The sequence below is a fragment of the Mirounga angustirostris genome, unplaced genomic scaffold (assembly GCF_029215605.1).
Source record: "Mirounga angustirostris isolate CCGP_5_RB_7025 unplaced genomic scaffold, mMirAng1.0.hap1 SCAF_1, whole genome shotgun sequence".
NCBI classification, from domain to species: domain Eukaryota; kingdom Metazoa; phylum Chordata; class Mammalia; order Carnivora; family Phocidae; genus Mirounga; species Mirounga angustirostris.
Window position 1 is genome coordinate 145439375 of NW_026991709.1, and position 21213 is coordinate 145460587.

A 21213-nucleotide genomic window follows, 5' to 3' on the forward strand; every position below is an offset into this window, starting at 1 on the left:
GGCCCCAGCAGAGTGACCGGTCACACCTGCTCCCCAGCCCCTCCCTCCCTGCTGTACCTGCCGCCTCCAGCAACCCCCTCACCTGGAGGGGGTGCTGCAAATAATTTCCTCTCTTTTCTTTTTCCTTCACTTCCAAAAACAAAAAAAAAAGCAAAGGCTTCAAGGAGTCACTGAGAAGGGGGGCACTTGGGAGTGAGGTGTCCTCCACCCGCACGGGGGCCACCAGCCCGCACACCCCCAGGGTCGGGGCCTCAAGCAGCACAGGTCCGGCCCCGTCTGGAGGGGGGGCGGCGGTGCCAGGCCGGTGTCGCTGCCCTCCCCCAGGCAGGAGGGGAGGGCCGGGGTGGGGGCCGGGGGTCCCCGCAGAGGCAGTCAGTTGTTGGCGCTCATCCTCCCGCCGGAAGTGGCAGTGGTAGAGAAGAGTGGGGGGGGGGGGCGGCAGGTGCGGGGGGGGCGGCAGGGTCTGGGGCAGCCCCGGGAGCAGGGGCAGCGCGTGAGCCGGGGGCTGGGCCGGGGACAGGCCTGGGCCCGAGGCGGGGCCGTCGCTGGCCAGGGGGTGACTGACGCGGAAGCATTTCTCCTTGTGGGCCTTGAGCATGTTGGAGAAGCGGAAGCGCTGGCCGCAGACGTCGCAGGGATACGGCTTCTCGCCCGTGTGTGTGCGCCGGTGCCGCTTCATGTTGGGTCGGCTGGTGAAGCTCTTGCCGCAGATCTCACAGATGTACGGCTTCTCCCCTGGGCGTTGGCATGGGCAGGGGGGCGTCACCGAGAAGTCCGCGCCCCCGGCACCCACGGGGCCTCCCTAACCCGGGCAGAGGCGCGGAGGATGGCGCTGAGCCCCAGAGAAGGCTGAACTGAGGCCCGGAGCGGAGAAGGGGCATGGCTGGGGCCATCACAGCAGGCCTCCGGGGCCGGGCCGAGGAGGGGTCCCCAGCCGGCACCACGCCCCCCCGCCCCGGCAGCCGTACCTGTGTGGGTCTTCATGTGCTCATCGAAGTACTGCTTCATGTTGAAGTCCTTGCCGCACCACTGGCACATGAACTGCTTGTGGCCGATGTGGATGCTCATGTGCGACCGCAGCTGGTACTTGTACTGGAAGCGCTCATTGCAGTTCTGAGGGCGGGGTGGAGGGTGAGGCCAGGGGGCAGGGTGGGGAGCACCTGCCTGGGACCGCAGGGACGGGGAGGACACACACGGGGAGGGGCTCCTGGGGCAGGCGGCACACTGACAGAGAAGCGGCCAGGGCGGGCTCGGCCCAGGCGGGGATGGAAGGCAGGAAGTGGGAAAGGCCCCAGAATGGAAGGAGTCCTCCTGCGTCAAGCCGAGGGCCCCCCATCCTTCCTATTTGTTGGAACGCCCGCCCACCCCCGCACCCCGCCCATCGCGGCCTGCAGCTCTATCCCCGCTCTGCCTGAGATGTGCCCCCCTCCACCTCTCCAGAAGGCCTGCCCCCTGCCTGGCTGCAGCCCAAAGAAACACCCACCCTGAATGTGTGGGGGCTGGTTTAGGGTGGGGTGGTGGAGGGTGGGGGTGGGGGGCAGGCAGGTGGGCGGCCGACTTAGGATGCGGGAGGCAGGGGCCACAGACACCAGGGGGCCACCCCTCTTTGTGAATCCTGGACTCCACTGCCCCCTGAAGCAGCTGCTGCTCCCCCACCCCCGCTCGTCCAGGGTGGCCCCTGGGGCAGGTGGACAAAGGGACTCACCTCACATCGGAAGGGCTTCTCCCCAGAGTGCTGCAGCGAGTGCACTTTGAGAGACATGCTTCGTTTGAAGGACTTCCCACAGGTCTCGCAAGTGAAGGGCATGTCCTTGGTGTGGGCTGCGGGGCAGGCCATTATGTCTCAGGGGGACCCCTGTGGCTGCTCCTGGGGGATCCCTGCCTGACCACATCCCACACTGGGCCTCCTGGGAGCCCCCCCCCCGCTTCACGGTCTGCCTCAGAGGCTCCATCTAGGACCTGGGGCTGACTTCCGGGCAAGGACCCCAAGCGGGACTGGCTTTGGCTCAAACCCTGGCCCCACCACTGGCTCTCTGCACTGCCTCAGTGCGCCTCAGCGTGTCCTTCTACAGAGAGAGGCCAGGGGTGGTACTGAGACTCAAAGGTGGGCTTTACAGGGGATGACACTGGGCAGTCCAGAGGGAGTTGGCTGTGCTTCCCCCAAAACCACGGACAGGTGAGGACTAACAAACTCTTCAAGGAAGATCTGTGAGGAAGCAAGGGGAGCCAGAGTCCCCCTTGCAGCTCAGAGCTGGGGAAGCCGAGCCCAGGAAGACCACCAGTCCTGGGCTACCCAGCATGCTCCTGGCCTGGACCTCCACCCCAGGGTCCCAGCTCCCAGGTGGCCGGAGAAAGGGGTAAGGCCTGGCAGGGAGCCACATCGCCCTTGAGCTCCAGACCCCAAGCAGGCAAGAAAGGAGGGCCACCTGAACACCAGATTCGCAGCCGTGCCCTCCTAGAGGGGAGGGACAGCCATGCCCAAGGCAGAGGAGCCCAGCAGACATTCATGGGGGCCTCCTCATTCAGAGGAGCCTGAAGGCCTGTAAGGGCCAGAAGGTGAGAAAAAATTAGAGGCACAGCTGTCCTCAAACTGAGACAGGGCCTGTGTCAGTCCATATGGCATTTTGTGTAATTTAGAAAAGGGTACTTCTTTCCCTGGTGGCCATAACCCCATGCTGAGATGCACAGTCTGGTTAGCAGTGTGCCAGCTGGATTCTGGTCCCCACCTGCCATCTTGTCCAGGAGCCCTTGTGCAATGTCCCACCTGCCCAACCGTACATGGTAGTCCCGACCTCTGAGCCTATCCAGATCACAGCTGCCACTGCAACCAGCCTGTCCAGGATTCCCAGTTGAGAGGGGCCTTCTCACGCCTTCACACTGCCCTGGGATGGGAAGTCCTGCCCAGCACAGCCAGGAGCTGGCCCAGCTCTGACCTCAGGCCCCATCCCCTCCCAGCCCAGACTCACCAACCATGTGCTTGCGCACGTGGGCCATGGTGTAGAACTTCTTCTCGCAGATCTCACATGAGAACTTCTTCTCTGCATAGCCATGCACGATCTTGTTGTGCTCGTGGAGGGACCAGAGCTTCTTAAAAGCTTTGCCACACGTCACACACTGCAGGGTGAGAGGACTTTAGGCCTTGGGTCCTGAGTCAGGACCATGTGCCCTGGGACAATGTGCCCCTCACTGGACCTCAGTTTCTCTACCTGGACTGTGCTGGAGGGAGAGCCCTCGATGTCCAGCGACCCGCCAAATCTGCCGCTCTGGGACTTGGGGATGGTAACTCCCTAAAAACATGCCCACCTACCCAGGGCTGCAGCCTGGGGCCCTCCCTCATCCTTGAACTCAACTTGGGTCAGGGGCCATCTATACCAGGAAGCCCCGACTCCGTGCTCATTTCAACAAGGCACCTGTCTACAGAGGGAAGACACATAATCGGCGGAAGGGCCATGGCATGTGAGGAAGCTACACACAGTGCACGAAGAAGCCCTTCTCAGATCATACGTCCGGCCTCCCCACTGCTGGGACCCATGCCCTGACACCCGGGAGATCCCCAAGGAGAGAGGTGCCAAAGTGCTGGCTGGGGAAGGGGTGGAGGGGGACTGCAGCAGGTCCTGGGTCCCATGAGGAAATGGAGGGTGGTGGGAACCCCGGGGGCCATGCTCCCCTCCTCCTCTTGTCCTGCCCATCCCTGCAGGAGACACTTCCGGAGGGCTGGAGTAGGTCAGGGCTTGGGCAGAAAACGGGTCCGGGTGCCCAGGTCAGAAGAGGTACATGCATCTTTCCCCTTCAGAAGGAAGGTTCAGGTGTGTGCAGGTTGGAGAGGCAAAGGGCAGCCCAGTGGGCAGGCAAGTGGGAACAGGTGCAAGAGGGTGGGGCAGGAGACCAGGCAATCCCCCAGGTAACACTTGCTCCACAGGGCACTGCAATTAGCAATTAGCTCAGGCAATTAGCACCCGCCTACCTGCTGCCCCCACAACCCCCTCCGGGCCAGCAAAGATAAAAAGCAGCCTGGCGGGCCCCGTGTTGCCCGCACCCTGAGAGGCTAGGTCGGCACACACTCAGGCCGAGCCGAGGCCTGGCAGCCAGCCCAGCTCTCCTGCTTGGCCCCGGCAGCCCCTGCTCTCCCCAAATTTCTCATCCAATCCCTCTTCCCAGGCCCAGGCCAGCTGACATCTCCAGAGAGCTGAGAGCAGGGGCTTCCTCCTCCAGGCCACCCCTTGCTCTATTCAGCCTTTGTGCAAGTGCCAATGGCGCCCCCTCTGGGCAAACCCTGCCCCACCTTGTCTGTGCTTCTGTGCAGTGCACGATCTGTGAAACTATACGTGGTGGCCCTGTTGGTCTTCCAGCAGCCCTAGGATTGACTAAAATACAGGCTCAGCCCGCAGAGCTGGCTCAAGTACTCAGACAACTCCCTCCTCTCATCCTCCCCTTCGCCCCTCTGGCCAAGAGTACTGTTTGTTCCTGTCCGACCTGCACGTGTCTCCATGTGCCAAAGCCCAGCTCTACCTGCCTCCTCCAGGAAGCCCTCCTGGATGTTATCCCCTGAACTCGGACCACCCTGGGCCCGCGTTGGCCCCAGGGCCCGGCGGTAAGTCTGTCTGGGTGATGCAGGCAGCAGGACACTGGGGGCGCGGCCTGGGTGGCCATTCTGGGGAGCCCCCCGCCCCGCCCCGCCCGAGGAGCCCCCGAGGCCCACCTGGATGTTGCGCTCGCAGTCTGTCTGCCGGTGAAGTAGCAGCTCGCTCTCCAGCAGGAAGCGCTTGCCGCACTGGTCGCAGATCTGCATGCGGCTGTGGGTCACGTTCATGTGCTTCTCCAGGTACCAGCGGTTGTTGAAGACGCGAGGGCACTTCTGGCACGGGTGGTGCTGCTTCTCTTCCAGCTTCACCTTGGCCCCCAGCCCGTCAGTGGCCTGTGGCCCTCGGGCCGCTGCAGAGGCTCCCCCCGGAGCAGGCTTGGGCCTCTTCCCGCCCCGCGGCCTGGCCTCCTCGGGCTCAGGGGGGCCTCGGCGTCGGGCGTTCTCTCGAGACCGCGTGGCCATGCGACTGTGGGGAGGGGGCTCTGCCCTGCTGCCCCGCCGCCCCGCCGGCCCCTGCCGGCTCCCCGCCTCCCCTCCCTCTTCCTCCTCTTCCTCCTCCTCTGAGCTCTCTTGATCCTGCTCACTGTGCCCTTCCTCTTCCTCCTCCTCTTCCTCCTCCTGCTCGCTGTGCCCTTCCTCCTCCTCGTCTTCCTCCTCTCCCTGACTGCCACCCTCCTCCTCCTCCTCCCCTCCGCTGCCACCACCCTGTTCTTCCTCCTCCTCCTCCTCCTCCTCCTCTTCCTCCTCCTCCTCCTCTTCCTCGTCCTCGTCCTCCGAGTGTCTCTGCAGCCCGTCCTCCCGGCCCAGCACCACGGTGGCCGGGCCCGTAGTGGTGCCCGGCTTGCCCTCGGGCCCCGTGGACACGTGCAGAGTCTGGTTGTTGAGGTTCACCTCCACGATGATCTGGGACTGCTCCCGGCGGCTGTAGGTGCCAGAACCCCCCAGCTCTTCCTCCAGCCCCTCCCCACCCTCCAGCTTGCAGAGGCTGCCGGGGGGCCCGCCGGCCTCTTGCACGCCACCCTCCTTCTCCTCCTTGAAGAAGGGCTGAGCTGGCCCGATGGCGGCAGGTGCCGTGCCCCCCGCGGTCCCTGCCCCGTCCTCAACACGCACAGAGTAGGGGTCGGGGCCCTCGCGGGCATAGATCTTCGGCAGGCCCGGGGCGTCCGCCTCCTGCTTGATGTCGCAGTAGTAGGGTGGTGCGGCCGGGGTGCAGCCGGCGGCCGGCTGGGCCAGGGCCACAGCGCTGGGGCCGGGGGGGCCTAGGGAGCGGGCGTCCAGCAGCTCCTGGCAGGACGCGGCGATGTCGGCCATCTGCAGCAACGAGGCGGCACTGAGCACCTCGTGGACGTTGGCCGCGTTGACCAGCAGCTTGGAGGTGTAGATGAAGTTGAGGATCTGCTGCAGGCCACCGGGGGCCAGCGCCTCTAGGGACAGCTCCACGCGCTGCAGCTGCTTGTTCTGCGTGAAGAGCGAGTGGAAGAACTGGCTGTAGGCGGCCAGCACGCCCTTGTGTGCCGGGAAGACGCTGCGCTGGGGCACCAGCACCAGGTCCACGTCGCAGAGGTCAGGCTGGAAGAGGCGCTGCTCGTTCAGGCGGCCCATCAAGCAGGCGAAGTGCAGGGCCACGTCCTCCACCAGCGAGAACTCGGCCGCCGGTGAGTCTGTTGTCTTCTCAACCAGCAACTGCGGGGCGGAGGGCACAGGTCAGGTCAAGGCCAGCAACCCGGGCAGCGCCCCACCGTGCGGGAGGCAGCCTGCCCGTCCCTGCTGGCTCCGCGTTCTGGGAAAGGAGCCGAAGCTCGAGCCAGGACGCAGGGGAACCAGGACTCGGGCCCGAGCCGGCCGCCCCTCAGAGCTCAGACTCCAGTCACCACCGGCTGCTCCTGGGTGAGTCCGTTAACTTTCCTGGGCCTCCAGCGCTTCCCTTTGAGACAGGAAGTCGTCCTGGGCAGGGAAGGGGAAGAGAAGGAAAGAGGAAGGAACAGGGACTAGGGTCACCGGCATCCAGGAGTGCGTGGGCCTTAGGGGCTTCCTGGGATGAGGGGCTTTCTGTGCCAACACTGGGCCGGTCCAGGCGAACTAGGGCGAGGTGGCCACCCCAGACGCGAGCATTCCTTCAGCATTTCCTGAGCTCCACGGATTCTCTCCCTCACACTCACTCACACGTACAAATAAAACCACGCCTGCCCAACCCCAGGCCCCTTAAGAATGAAAGTCAGGCTCGTTAGCTCACTGCTCGGCTTCGGGCTGCTACCGCACCCCTGGGCGTAGTACCTAGGAAAGCCCTCGCCTCACCAGCAGTGGGCCTCAGGGCCTGGGCCTGAGGCTTTGCAGGGGTAGAAATTCTTGGGAAGAAATCCAGGCCCAGGCCTTGGTCCTCCTGCCCTGCTGGAGGAGGCTGGTGGGATCTAGCCAGCCCGTTCCTACTGGGCCAGGCGGCTGCCCATGGCCTCGGGCCTGGCTGCCGGCAGCTCCCCCCTCACACAGGGGTTCTGTGGGGGTAGAAGGACAGAACTGTGTCTTCTGTCCACCACGCTTAGACACAGGAGGCCCCCAAGGACCGCCCTAGACCCTCTTCCCTCTAGGCCCCCAGACCCCAGGTCACGTGTGGTCCAGGCCCAGAGGCTCTGCGCCCCATCTTGGAAGCCACACTACCTGGGGCCTTTGGAGCCCGAGAGAGGCCCTCAAAGTCTGATGGGTCAGATTATCAGGCCCTTGAGCCACATCCAGCACCTGTGAATTGTCCAGAATAAGGGCTCGCTTAATCATTCCCGGCTCCTCCGCAGCAGCTTTCCCAAAAGGCGGATGGCACCGAGAGGCAGGCTGCCCACTCCCTTGCCTGGGTCCGGGGCACAGATGTTCAGTTAATATCTATCGATCAGCTGCCTGGCTGGACCAACCCCGCAGGTTCCAGTTTCTGGCCGTCCTCAGGCCCTGTCGAGCTGGGTCAGAGCCTCCTATATTTGAGGGGTACCTTGCCCCACTGCCACAAAGCCATCAGCTCTTCTCCCCCAAGCACCTCCCTGCAAGCCCGGGATGAAACCCCAGTTCCGTCCATCCACAGCCCACCCCAACCCTCCATGCTAGTCGTTCCACTGCTGGGGCAGCAGTAGGGGGCCCAGACTGGGCTGGGGCGGGGTGGGGGGTGGTATCTATGTTCAACTTCTCAGTTGAACCTCGAGGAGCCACAGGGGCAATCTGCTTCCAGATCCGCCCCTGCGCACCCTGCACCCCGCCCCCCTCCGCATACCCAGCTACTCGGGGGGCAGCGCCCACCCGATGCTCTCTCTGATCCCAGGCTGGCCAGACTCTTGACCATGGACGCCATCTTCCTTGAGTTCTCCCACACCTCCTTCCTCTCCGCCAAGAAGCCAACCATCTGCCCCCTCCGTCTCAGGGCTGCTGGCCTGTCCAGGGCTGGCCAATCTAACAGGGATATGGTGCCAAGTCCCTCCCATCTCCCTCCTCTGACTCATTCTGATTCATCTTCTGGGACCAAACTCTATTGCACAGATGGGGAAACCGAGGCTCGGAACGGGAGGGTCGCACAGTGGGCAGGAGCAGAGCCCCTGGACTCCCAGCTCTGCTAAGGCCACCCCTTCCCTGCTGGACTGGACTGGACACTCCCCACAGATGGATTTCTTGGCTCTCAATGCCTTACAAAGCAGGAAGAGGCATCTGGGGAACCTCTGACTCAGGGGACCTGCTGTGCTTGCCCAGAACCCCACCGTTACCCCCTGCCACCTGCAGCCTCCTCCCCTGAGCTACTGCCACCTGCAGGTCAGTGAGGGGGCAGGATGCAACTTCGGTTGTGACAGGGCCCCTAAGGGCCACCAGGGGCCAGACAGTGGCAGAAGTGGCTTGGCTAAGGGCTCGTTAAAGCCAGGCCACAGGGCCCCCAGTCCACTCTGCTCTCCCCTCACAGAGTGCCCTCCAGTGCCTACCTGGCATTGGAAAAAAAGGGCAGTGCCTGACCTTCCTGTGTGCAGATCTGGTCCCAGGGCCCTCTGGCCTCAGCAGGGAAGGAGGGGTTAGCCTGGAGGATACTGGTGCCCCAAAGACTCCGTTCCCACGGCAGTAAGCCCCAAGCCAGGGCCACCCTGCACCCTGGAGGGGCCCAAGAGTCTCTGCCAGGCACCCTGACTGGACTTCCTTGACAGGGCACACCCATACTGCCAGAGTTCATAACCCGTCAACTACCTCAGCAGGGCTCAGCCACCCCTCTGCCTGGCACCTCCCATGCAAGGCCCACCAGCTGCGCCGGCCCCCCTCCCCAGCCAGATGTGCCAGTTCCCTGAAACTGCACCCATCCCTCCCTATCGGCTAGGCCAGCTGCAGCCATACACCCCACCCTCAAGTGCAGGCCAGGTCGGTCTATCTAAGATGCAAGGCCAGGGGAGTGGTCAGGCACTCCCGTTGCCAGGGGGTTTCAAGCCCTCAAACTCTACCTGCAAGCCACATTGGGGGCAGGAGTGAGGTGGCGGGGGAGGCCAGGTGCCAGGGACACCTGCTGAGACTGCGCCCCAGGGCCAGAGCCTTCTGCATCCGAGGGATACCCGGTCTCCGTGCCATGAAGCCACCAGCTCCCTAGCCTGTCCCAGTGCCTCCCTGGAGGCCCTGGGATGAAACCTGGGCAGGCATCTGCAGCACCCCCCCCAACACACACACACACAAACGCCCACGCCAATCCTCACTGCCGGGCAGCCGGGGGTGGGGCCCACACTGAGCAAGGGGACACAGGTTGATGACTTCCAGACGCCTCCTTTTGGAGAGGGGGTGTCTGTACCAGCCTCTTCTGCACTCACGGCCCCACTCCTTTCCCAGGACACAGGCCCAGAGAGGGCAGAGGACTGGCCCAAGGTCACACAGTAGTTTGGACCGGAGCTGCGGACGTCCCGCCCCAACACACCCCGCTTGGCCCAGTAGCCCCAAATCCCCAGGCAGGGCGGCTCCAGCGCCCACGTGGCCCAAGGCCCAGGCGGGAATCCGACCTCCCCCCTCCCCCCCATCACCCAGTCCGAGGGCGGCGCCGTCCCAGGCTCAGAGAAGCGCCCCCCTCCGCCGGTGCCTAGCAAGACCTCAGCCTCTCGCGCCCGGGCCCCCACCCCAGGAATTTAACCCCCTCCCCGCCGAGGGCCGCGCCACAGCGCCGCATTCCGGGCCCGCGGAGACCCGGGAGAAGGGGCCGGGGAGACCCGGCGAGGGAGAAGATCCCTCCAACTCCTCCACCCGGAGCCGGCGGGCCGTGCGCTCGGGAGGCAGAGCGGGCAGGTGGGCGGATAAGCGGGGGGACAGGCAGGGCCTTTGCGTACCATGGTGCCGTGGCGCTGGGGGCTCACAGGGCCCCGCGGGATCGCGCTGCCCCCGGCGGCCGGGCCGGGGCCGCTCCATGAAGCGCCGCGCTGGGGGCCGCCCCCGCGCAGGGCCCCACGACCATGGCCCCCGGGGGCGCGGCCGGGCGGGCGGAGGCGCAGGGCCGCGGCGAGTCCAGCCGCCGAGCAGCTGCGGCCCCAGAGCCTCGGGCGCGGCGGGCGGGGGGCGCGGGGCGCCGATTGGAGCCCGCGCGTCAGCTGGGGCCGCCGTCTGGACGCTTAAAGGGCCAGGCCGCCCTGCGTGCCGGCGGGGGGCGCGGACACGCGTGGTGTGCGCGGTCCCAGTGCAGCCTGCTCTGCCTCGGGCCGCCGGGGCCCCCAGCCAGGCCCCACCGCTCCCATTCCAGCGGATGGGCCCCGGCCTCACTGTCCCGCGCCGAGCCCCCGTTCTGCCGGGAAGTTCGTCCCAGAGTCTAATCTCGGTGCCTTCCAGCTGCGCCACAGAGGCGGGGTCGGAGTAGGAGGCGGCCCTGAAATAGGGAGGCTGGGCGCGCCCACTCCCCAACCAGCTGCAGAAAGCCTTCCACCCGCTCCCTTGAGACACCGAACCCCCGGACCCTAGCCTCGCTCAGCACCCCTCACCCTCTGGCCTGGGCTGCTCTGACCTGAGGGTGACTCTGGGATCTCCGGCTAGCCCGCGCCGGCCTACCCCAGGACAGCCCAGGGCTCATTGCTCCGTGCTGGGTGACCCACACCTACCTGGTGGCCTCCTCTGACTGCTCACGCCCGCCCCAGGGCAGGAGGTACCAGAACCCAGACCACAGCTGCAGCGACCAGGCCTTTAAGGTGACCGGCCTAGGCCCTGGAACAGGCAAGATGAGAGGAGTGGGGGGCCAGAGGCCCGGGCTGCACCGTGCCCCTCAGCCGGCTGACCGGGCCACTGCTGGGGAGAGGCCGCTGGGCCTGCGGAATGATGCTCTGGCCTGGGCACCGGTGGGGGCAGGGGGCTAGCCAGGCTGCCAGGAGGCTGCAAGGGCTGAGCGGGCAGCAGCGTGGAGAGCGGGCCTCCGTGGGCCTCTCATGGGGCCCATGTCAGCATTCCGATGCCCTCCTGCGCCCCCACCCCCACCCCAAGCTGGCCTCTGCCCCATCCTCGCTCCCTCTGATAGTGCCCTCATCCCCGGGGTCCTCACACCCCTCCCCACACGTGGGCCCTTGTGCTTACACAGCAGCCCCCGCCCCTGGGGATGCCACCTTCCTCATGAGAGGGCAGGGGCTCTGGGGCCTGCTCAGAGTGACTTGGTTCTGGGTGCCAGGGGAGGAAATGGAGCAGAGGTGAAGATCCCAGGGAGGCGCCATCAGAAAGTCTGGTGGTCTGTCCTGTAAGACGGCAAGGGCCTCCTGACCCCCAGGGCCAGGGAGAAGACATCTCAGGGGCACAGATGGCGGTGACCAAAAGAGTGCCAAGACGAAGGGAAGGAATACGCAGAGCTAGATGGAGCGTGGGGAGAGCCCCTGGTGGATAAGGGCATGGGAGGAGAGTGGGGGCGCAGCCGGGGACATGCCCCCAGAGGCGGCCACTGCAGACATCCTGCCATCCTGCACCTCCGTGGCCGTGGTGAATGCACACAGACAGCCGGTGCAGCTCCTGGAGGCCTCAGGCTGAGGCCAGGCCAGAGTGGCCAGCATGCCTGACCAGCGGGTCACCTTAGTGCTGCTTTCTGCCTCGTCCTCCGTTCCAACCCACCTCATCTGACTCAGTGGATCCTTGCAGTGAGCTGGGAGGTGGCGAGGGAAGGCTTGCGTACCCATTAGTTGGACACAGTGAGGCCCGGAGCAGGACAAATCAAGCAGCCAGGCACCAGTGTCAGGAGCTGGGGAAAGGAGAGGTTGGGAGAGGGTGCCCCCCTCCCACCCCGGGGGTTAGGAGGAGCCTGGCAGAGAGGACTGCACGGGGCACTCCTGGGCCCACTTCCAGCCAAGGCTTGGCAAGGGGGTGTGGCCAGCGTTAAGTAACCAAGGTAGGGCTACTGGCCTCCTTGGGATTGGCCTTGGCTGCAGCAGTCAAGCCAAGGAGGGGCTGGAGGTTGACGGCTGAGAAAAGAGGGAATAGGGGTCTGTCTCCCTGAAGAGCACAGCTGTTCCCCCACTTGCTTCTCTGGTCTCTAGCCCATCTACTAGGGGAGCCCGGGGACAGAGGCCGCTCTGGGAGAGGCTACTGGCGCTTGGGTCACATCACACCAGGCAGGACGGGGCTGTTTGAAGAGCCCAGTATGGTGGGCTCAAAGCTCACAGCTGAGGCCTGAAAGTTGAGTTAACATTAACTAGAGCAGAGGGAGAAGAGGGGTACTCCAGGCAGAGAATGGCACCTGCAAGGGCCAGGAGAGGGGAGACAGGAGAGCATCTGCAGGGAACTAGAGGCGATTTGATGTGGTAGAGTCAAGGTTCTAGTCAGGTGGGAGTGAGGGGCTGGATAGGGGTGGCAAAATTGCTCAAAATTGCTTGGCTTTGGAGAGGGCCCTGCCCTGGGCGCTTCACTTCAAGGTCGGTCAAGGCAGGCTTTCTGGAGGGGGTAGGGTAGGACTGGGTTATTAGGGAGGAGGATCCCAGGCCAGAATCCCAGGCCCCATGGGTAATCCAGGAGTTTGTGGAGACAGGTGCAGAGCTGGATGATCCTTCCGATACGTGGGGCTAGGTGCTGGCAAGCTCAGCAAAGCCATGGCCCTGCCTTGAGAGGCCAGCTCATAGGTATTCTCACAACTTCCTGAAGCATCAGCCCCATTTCTCTCCCATGTCAAGGAGGAGAAACAGACCCAAGCTGTGCTAGGGCAGTTCCCAGGGTTGCTTGGGACACCGGACTCCCCTACTGAGCCTGGAAAGAACAAACAGCCCAGGGGGGGTGTGCGCGCGCGAGCCCGAGCGCGAGTGCAGGCCTCGGCCTCCCTAGGCGGGCAGGAGCCTGGTCTAGCTGCTGTAGCTGAGACAGGAGGACAGCAGAGCGGACAGTGCCAGAGCACAGAAGGGAACACCACAGCCTGAAGTCAGTGGCATGGTAGGGTTCAAGCTACCCGCTAGGGGCTGACCCAGGGCCCTGCAGGGTTGGGGAGCATAGAGCTCTGGGTGTGGAGTGGGGGTGTTGCTCCTGTGTCCCACCACCACTGAGCACCACACTAATAGGCTACTGCTGCTGGGGGGTGGGGGCCTAATTCAAACCAGCAGGTTGCCCAGTTCCCTCCTGCTGTGTAAACGTCACAGCCTTGGCATTCGAGGCCTCACCAGAAGCTTCCAGGGTCCTCTCCCACCCTTTTGGTTCAAGGGACCCTGGGCTTTTCATTTGTGTTTGAGCCTGGCCCTCCACATGAAACCTATGGGCTCCTACCCTCCTCCTGGAGGCAATCCCAGGGGCCAGCGTCCCTGGAGCTTTGATGTGTGCTTGGTTCTGAGAGGGAGGCCTTGGTATCCCAGATTTTCAGATGAGGAGCTGAATTATAAAGGTCAAACAATTTATCTAGTTACCCAAACTAAGAACTGACAGAGTAGAACTTGAACCCAGGCAGTATGGCTCTGGCTCAAATCCCTTAAGGACTGTACCATAGAATTGCTCATAGATGTCCTTAATTCAAAATAAAATCAAATTAGGCCAGAGGCATTGAGATTAGTGGGGTCCTTCTCAGCCTTTCTCTGGGAACCTGGCCTGCCGGTAGAGATGCTGGTCGCAGGAGGACCTGGGTAACCATGCCTCCGCCCCCTGTAGGCCCTCTGGGAGGCCAACTCCTCTCCAGGCAAGCCTGGGAAGGGATGGGCACCACCGATTTCCATGTCCAGTTGCGCCAGGTGTTCACACCCTCTTTCAGGGTTTGTGAGCCAAGCAACGGGCAGTCCAAGTCCTCTTAGTACACATGAGCAGTCAGAGGCTCAGGGTCAGGCCTCCAGATGCAGAATGCAGGTGTCTCTGTTGCAGCCCCGGGTCCCTCCCTTTTTACCGATTTTCTCAGGGCTCTAGGCTGGTTGAGACCAAACAGTCCTCAGGCTAGCCCGTGGAGCTGTGAATGGTGGACCCAGGGTCTCCAAGAGGCAGAAGTACTTGGCCTCAAGCTTGGCACAGCCCCAAAGTGGCCTGGTGATTCACAGGGAGGAGAGGGGAAAGGGGCAAGGGAGCACTGCCTCTACCCTCTACCGAAACCTTTAAGCAGACCACTACAGCCTCCTGCCCCTTTGTGTCGTGGCAGTGCACTGCCCCTGCCTCGCACACACATCGGCCACTGACTAGAGCTGCCCAGGGTCTGTCCCAAGACAAGCAGGTGCCCTGTTCTTCCAGGATACCCCACTCCTACCCCTGATATCTCCGACGCCTGAGGCTGCCTGCCGCCTCTAGAGCATCCAAGGACTTCTTCCTGCCCAACAGGATTCCTCTCAGCTTGCGTCCCAACTCATTCTATCACAAGTCCCTCCCGGGACTTCTTTCTAGAAACCAGCCCTCGAGTCCAGGCTCTTCCAGCGTGTGAGGCATGGCTTCCAGGCCTCACCTGGCCAGCTAATTTACATCACTAGCATGGCAAGTTTCTCTCTACGCCAACTACAGCTTCCTCTCCCTTCCCAACAGTGATGCCAAGCCAGCTTTCATGGTCACTTGTGATAGGGGCATTTTTCTTGAATTCTCTTAGCTCTTATTTAATGCCCAGCTAATTCAGAACAGCCAAGACCAAAGTCCTTGACACATTTCCCTCCAGTACTGCCCAGCTGATCAAAGCGATCATTATCAGAATGTGAACAAAATGCTGGAGCTCACTAAAAAGGAACCTCACTTGGGGAGTTCCCTACAGCAAAAAGGCTGTAATTTTCTTTAAATTTTAGTGCATCTAGATCTGACTATTGTCAGGGATTCTGACTTGAAGGTCTACTGTTAATTCTGAAAACTGAATCTCTGCAAGTCTGAGAGAGGTTATGTTGTATTCACAAAGAAAACACAAATTCCTCTGAGTTCTGAGGAGAACAAAGTTAATTGTACTTGCCCTGCAAATTCTCATGTGGACACTAAAAATATCACCAAGAACGTTCTCTCTAGGAGCGAGTGATATGTGCCCAGTGAATGTCAGGGAGGTAAGCGTGGGGCTGTCGGTGGTACAGCTGGTAAGTGTGCTGTCCCTAGGCAGCAGCTTCCAGATAGACGGGACCTACTCCTTCCTCGGCAGAGACATCTGTATGCAGGTCACCTCCGCGGAGTGACGACAAAGCCGGGAGGAAATCCGGAGTTTGCAAGGGAAGAGAGACCAAGCACCATCAGTGCTTCCCCGGGGAGGTGAACATCTTGATCTCTGCCTGAGGTTCCCTCCAGCTCCACCTCATGCCCCACCACTAACACTCAGCGACAGGATGAAAATGAGCTGCCGAAATGACGTCTCTTTACTGGCTGGGTCAGCAAAGGGACGCAATGGTTCCTTTTTCCATTTCAGAAAGATCTGAAGTCTGGATGAGTAAAGAAAGATGAAATAGGCACAGATTTAGACTAAGTATATATTTTAATTTCTACAAGGTCCCCCTTTCAAGTTTTAGGAACATTTAAATGAAGTGTATACAAATTAGATATTGCCAATATGTACAAAAGTATTTTCTACAGGTTTGAACAATACCAGCTATATCATGTTTCATTTGCAGTAAACAAGACGTTACAAAAACAGTCCAATACATTTTCTATTAAGAAGCACAATACACAACATAATTAAATTTTATTAAAAAATAACTTAAAATACAGAACAATCCCCTCTAGGCAGAAAAGCTATTTCTGTAGTTCATTCAGTAAACACAATTGAATGCTGCGGCTGAGGGCTGTTCTTTTCCATGGAGGAAACAATCGAGGCTTCCAGGGCCCACCTTTTTTGGGATGACAGTCCCCCCCCACCCCGCGCCGGCAGTGGGCAGTTATTGTCTGGGGTAGGCAGGGTTCTAGGACAGCCTGCCCCACCCGCACCCCTCGCTTTGTGCCCCGATCCGAGCCTGCGCCTGTGCAGTCACTCCTGTGATTATGCTATGTTCTACGGCAGAGCCGACCTAAAAATAGGGAGACTTGATCAGTTGGCTTGATCTAATCACACGAACCTCAAAAATGAAGGAGGAAGGCAGGGGGATGGGAAGGCCACTGAGGGTTTGAAGATGGAGGGGAATGTGCACGAAGGAATGTGAGCAGCCTTCAGGAGCTGAGGGAGAAGCCTCCGGCTGACAACCAGCAAGGAACCAAATGAACTTGGAAGTAGATGCCTCCCTAGAGCCTCCATAAAAGGATGCTGCCCTGCTGACCCTTGATTTCAGCCTTGTTGAGACCCTGAGCAGAGAATCCAGCCATACTGTGCCAGACTCACAAGCTACAGAACTGTGAGCTAAGAAATGGGTGTTGTTTTAAGCTGCTAAGTGTGGGGTAGTTTGTTACATAGCAGTAGAAAACGAATACATTGTCCAAGGGTAACTTTTCTTAACCTAATTAGATTTGGCAGTTTCTGTCTTTCTGAATGTAGGGTTTTTTTCACCGAGTGTTACAGGCAACTTGAAAACCCTTCACATGAATCATGCATTGTTCTGTACTCACTAGGAAGTACGTCTGTTTGACTTGGGTCCTGTTTTCCTAATGCACTCTCGTCTATCAACCTGGCAAACAGCTGACCATTTAACCCTGTTTATGAACCTTTTATGGGTGATGGTTTTAATATATCCAAGGTCACCCTTCCACCCATCAAGGTTGTCAGATCCCTCCAACTGAGGGCTCTTTCCCACTTCCCAAGTACCCCAAGCAAGGCCTGGGGAGGGTGGAGCAGAGTCCCACATCAAACATCCAATATGAATTTCTTCTGTACAACTGGCTTAAACTGGCACTAAGGTGATTAAGTACACTTGGGGGAAAAAACTCAAAGATTAAAAAAACCCCAAAACCAAAAAACACCAGTTTTTACAGGTCAAACCATTTTTGGAGGAACCACCCGAAACTGAAAAAGTGTGATTTGTGCAGTCCTGTACACCCCTCTTCCCCTGGACTTATCATGTCATGTGAGCTTCACGGAGTCAGAGTGAGTCACAGCGGAAAGAAGACAAACGTGCTGGTGCTTAGAACAGCTCAGCCGCTGTTGTGGTAGAGCTCCCTTAACCTGAAAGACTGGAAAGCCCTCCAAAATGTCCCCGGGATGTGGCAGTGAGGTCTGGCGGTACCCTGAATTCTACTCTTCAATCCGCTCTCCCGGAGGCACGCGTGCCAGTTCTGTGCAGCAAGCCCGAGGGGCCACGCGACCCTCTGTGCCAATCCTGCCTGCTCCAGGGGGCCCCAAGCCACACCTGAGCTTGAGAGAAACCCTCCAGATACTTAAAGTGAATGTAGCCCAGAAGGAACCATGCCTGGTGCCAGCGAATTAAAAAAAAAAAAAAAAAAAAATCACTTCTCTCTCTCCTGTGAGATTCTAATGTAAAGTATACTTGAAGAGGCACCAAAAGGTACCGAGCACCCAAAGATGAACCAGAACAGAATTGTTTTTTACAATCTAAACTTCTGATAGTATTTATTAAAAAGCACATAAAACATTAGGGCCTTGGAGACAGTGCAGGTATTTATAGTTAAGGCTGATTTATTCTTCCCAACCTCACCCGCCAGCCTGGAGTAATACAGACGGTGGGCTGTATGATGACCACTTTCCTGACCCTCTGAGACCACCAAGAAGGAAGGAATGAGTTAAGAACTCCAGAGCCACTGCCTTAAGACTCCTGGCTACCATCAGTATCGATTCTGGGTGGTTTGTTTCTAAGAGCACATATGCATAAGACGGTGTAACTGGTATATAAATATTTGGCCACCTTTAGCAGTTCTTCACAGTTCTGGGCTTGGCAGCATATACGCTAAGACCTGAAAAACGGGCAAAAAGAATCTGTATTCTAAGGAATACATGAGATGGAAAGAAGTAATCTGTCTAAAATAATATTGCAAATTATACTTAAATTTCATGATTTCTTGATTCAAGAAAATGAAATTCATTCCCGAAGTTGGCTACTGTAAAATGTGGCATAAAAATATTTTTAGGAGACATATCTGTATTTTAAATTCTGTGCACATGTAAATGGACAATAACAATTAAGAAGTGCCTATTTTCGAAACTTATTTCTAATGTTGAAATAGAACAACAGACTGCCATTAAGTTTCTTACATTTTTAAGTTACCAGATATTTACAAATAAGATATAATTTGTATCAAAAAAGGGGACATTTTCAACTATATGTGCTGCTTTCACTGGGGCTCCGGTGATGAGAGTAACTTCGGTCACTTTCACTGTCAGAGCCGTAAGATCTACAACTCCTGTGTAACAAAAGAAATATACAGACACCTTTTAACTTCAACCCTCTGAATTCCTCTTGAAGCTTCTTTTTTGATACGAGTGGCTTGAAAGCAATACTGATGTGGCATAGCACAGTGGGTGGACGAGTGGGGTCCTGATGGTGGCAACAGTGTAGACTTTTCAAAGATGTTTTAAATGACACATGGCAGTAATATCAAGATTAAGATAAAGAAACATCGCATCTTGGGAAATTACTTGAAATCCACTCATGCAAATGAGCATCAATATTTAATTAGACCGAGGAAGCAAGGGATAAAAAAAGGTACATGAAGAGTTTCATTAAAAATATGGAAACCAAAATGGGGATCCCATGAGGGGTGAAGGTGGGGAAGACATGGACAGGACCACTGGGACACTGCGTCAAGAGGACCTGGCAATGGTCACCAGTTATTTTGAAAAATATTCAGGGAGCCAGTCATTTTGCTAGATGCTAGGGACATACACGGTAGACAAAGTATAGCTTCCTGGGACTCAAGGACCACACAGAATAGTGGACAAGGCAAACAGGGCACACTGCGGGGAGGCGGGGGTGGTATAACTCAGGGTTATCAGTCAGGATGGCCCCCTGGGGCAGCGGGTTGCAGCTGAGACCTATAGGGTAGGTAGGTGGGAATTGGCCATTTCAAGAGGTGTGTATATCTCCAAGCAGAAGGACAGGTTCTAGCACATTAAAGGAGGGAAGAGAGAAAAGCCCCAGTTGGAGTTGGTAGGCGGAGAGGCCTTACACGGGATGCTAAAGAGGCTGGACCTGCCCCTCTGGGCAGTAGGAAACCCTTCAAGAGTTTCAAACAAGGGAGGTGTCTAGATCACACTGATATTAGACAAGGATCACTGACTGTAGCTGCAACAGATGGGGAAGGGTAAGACCAAAAGCGACCAGGAAAGGGACATTACAAAAAGTCGCCATTAAGACTTTGGCAGTACCAGCCCAAATAGGTTATATAAAAATGTAATATCTATAAATATCTGTAATACATAAAAATGTATTTTTACTAAAACTGATGATATAAACCTCAACCCTGCTGTTAAAGCAAATGATGACATTTTAGTATACTTTTTTTTTTTTAATTTAAAAAACTAATAAATTGGTTTTGCTATTTTTAGCAAGTAGCCCTATTTAAAGGAGTGGGGCTTGGTCTGGGTGGCCTTCTCTCTTTACTCCTTCCAAAGAAACTCTTTCTCCAAGGGTATGTAAATATTACGGAATCCATTTTAGATTCAAACATGAACAATAACCAACAAACCTGACCCAGCAACCCCTAATACAAAAGCCACCTCTAGGAGATGCCTGTGGGTTGCTGAAACTCAAGAGGAAGAAATATTTCTGACCTCAGAAGATTACACTTTCTCTTCTATGAGCCGTGTGTCACCTCCCACGCCAAGTGCCCACAGTATCTTGCAGTGACCTGAAGGGGGGAGACGCACCTGGATCGCCTGCTGTACCTTCTGCCTCGGCGGTAACTGTCGCTCCTCTGGCTTCTGCTGCGACTCCGACTCGTGCTGTAGTAGCTATCGTAAGTGCAGGACCTGCTCCAACGGCAACCACACACACTTAATCCCCACTCCAACACTCACAGGCTTCCGTTTCTTCTTACGGTCTCTTCAGTGTTCTCTGAGGACATGGGCTCTCTATGACTGTGTGAGGACACATGTGCACAGCAAGTACTGGAGACGTTTAACAAGTGCCCCAGTGAGACTTACCGCATGAAACAGAAAAATGTTCATTTCTTTTCTGCATTGAAAAATATCACAAAGTTAGCACTGACTTAGTCTGACTGAATCTGGTGGATCTTCGGCAATTATATTCAATAAATACCTGCCATTACAACTGGACATCAATTGTCACTCTGACACCAGAGTACAATGGGCCAACAGATAAAAGCTGTCAAAAAAACCTCACGTAGATGGGAGATGATTTCATGAGACAAATACATGTGTTTAAATTTTTCAATAGCCTACAACACTTTTTAAAAGGGAATGAAGGGTTTTTAAAACAAGGCCTTTCAATTCTGCCCCCACAGGTGGTTCCCACCCCCTGTCCGTACCTGGACCGACTATGGGGGTCGTACGAGCTGCTCCTGGATCTGCTCCTGCTGGATGTCCTAATAGGAATCACATGAGGGACCATCATTTTGTGGCTCAGGACAGGTTATATCAAAAATCTAGACTTTTATTTGCCCATCAAGGAAAAAACACAATGAAATCCAGTAGGTGTATTTATTTCATTTCTTTATCAAAAATATGTTGGATTTTTTAAAAGCATGTTGGATTTCATTCTGATTAACTTTTGTTCTTCTATGAGGTGCACATAGCAAAGTCACTGGCGAGGTTCTAACTGGGTGGGGAGGGGAAGTCTGCACAGGTCAGATATCTGCAGGTAGGATGAAGCTGCAGCAGTGGAAAATACCTCAGAGGCAAAAGAGGGTTTGATGAAGCTGGGAGAAATACAAACCTGGGGTCACCCCCCCACATGCTCCATCCCGTGGCCCCCTACTAACCAATCAGTCCTCCTATCCCAATCCCTAACCCAAGCCAAGAGGTGACTGCAGATGTGAACTGAGGTCAAGGAAGATATACTGGAGGTCGGGGGTGGGGAGATAGTGGGCAGGGCCTTTTTAAAGGATTTCTACTGCTTCTCTTTCCTCACTCTGATAAGATCACATCCTGAGGATAGCCAGTGAGAATCTGACAGTTCCTAGAAAGAAACAACTAGACTGAGGTGAAGGCACTGACTGCTGGTATTCAGCAATGACAGGATTCTTCTCAAAAGCTCCCCCACTCCGCCTGTGCAGGCCTTGAAAAGCAGACAGGATGAAGACCACGTGGCAGGGTGGGGATCCCACACGCACCTATGACTTTTGTAACTGCGGTAGGAACTGCTCCGGCTTCTTGTGCGGCCTCTGCTGTACCATCCTCTGCTCCGACTTCTAGAATAGCTTCTTGATCTACAATT

The 21213-nt window shown here is 57.7% G+C and overlaps 2 protein-coding genes across 9 annotated transcripts in view; both read right to left on the reverse strand.

Moving 5' to 3' along the window:
* Positions 1-229: 229 nt before the first annotated feature.
* Positions 230-10391, reverse strand: ZBTB47 (zinc finger and BTB domain containing 47). Its single transcript, XM_045903956.3, is given in 7 exon segments — positions 230-435; positions 437-735; positions 969-1113; positions 1706-1821; positions 2967-3114; positions 4700-6265; positions 9895-10391. Coding segments are annotated over 7 exon segments (2340 nt in total). The 5' UTR covers positions 9898-10391; the 3' UTR covers positions 230-372.
* A 5003-nt stretch (positions 10392-15394) lies between these two features.
* NKTR (natural killer cell triggering receptor) overlaps positions 15395-21213 on the reverse strand; it is a 54730-nt gene continuing 48911 nt past the window's right edge. For 6 of the 8 annotated variants that reach the window (XM_045903963.3, XM_064589241.1, XM_045903964.3 and 3 more), the window contains 4 exons: positions 21110-21205; positions 20306-20362; positions 19686-19787; positions 15395-18220 (listed from right to left, as the gene is read on the reverse strand). In XM_045903963.3, coding sequence (XP_045759919.1) covers positions 18133-18220; positions 19686-19787; positions 20306-20362; positions 21110-21205 — 343 coding nt within the window. In that variant the 3' untranslated portion in view covers positions 15395-18132. Of the gene's footprint in view, positions 18221-19685; positions 19993-20305; positions 20363-21109; positions 21206-21213 lie in introns of all 8 variants that reach the window. The other 2 variants (XR_010410950.1, XR_010410951.1) reach the window with 2 other exon arrangements.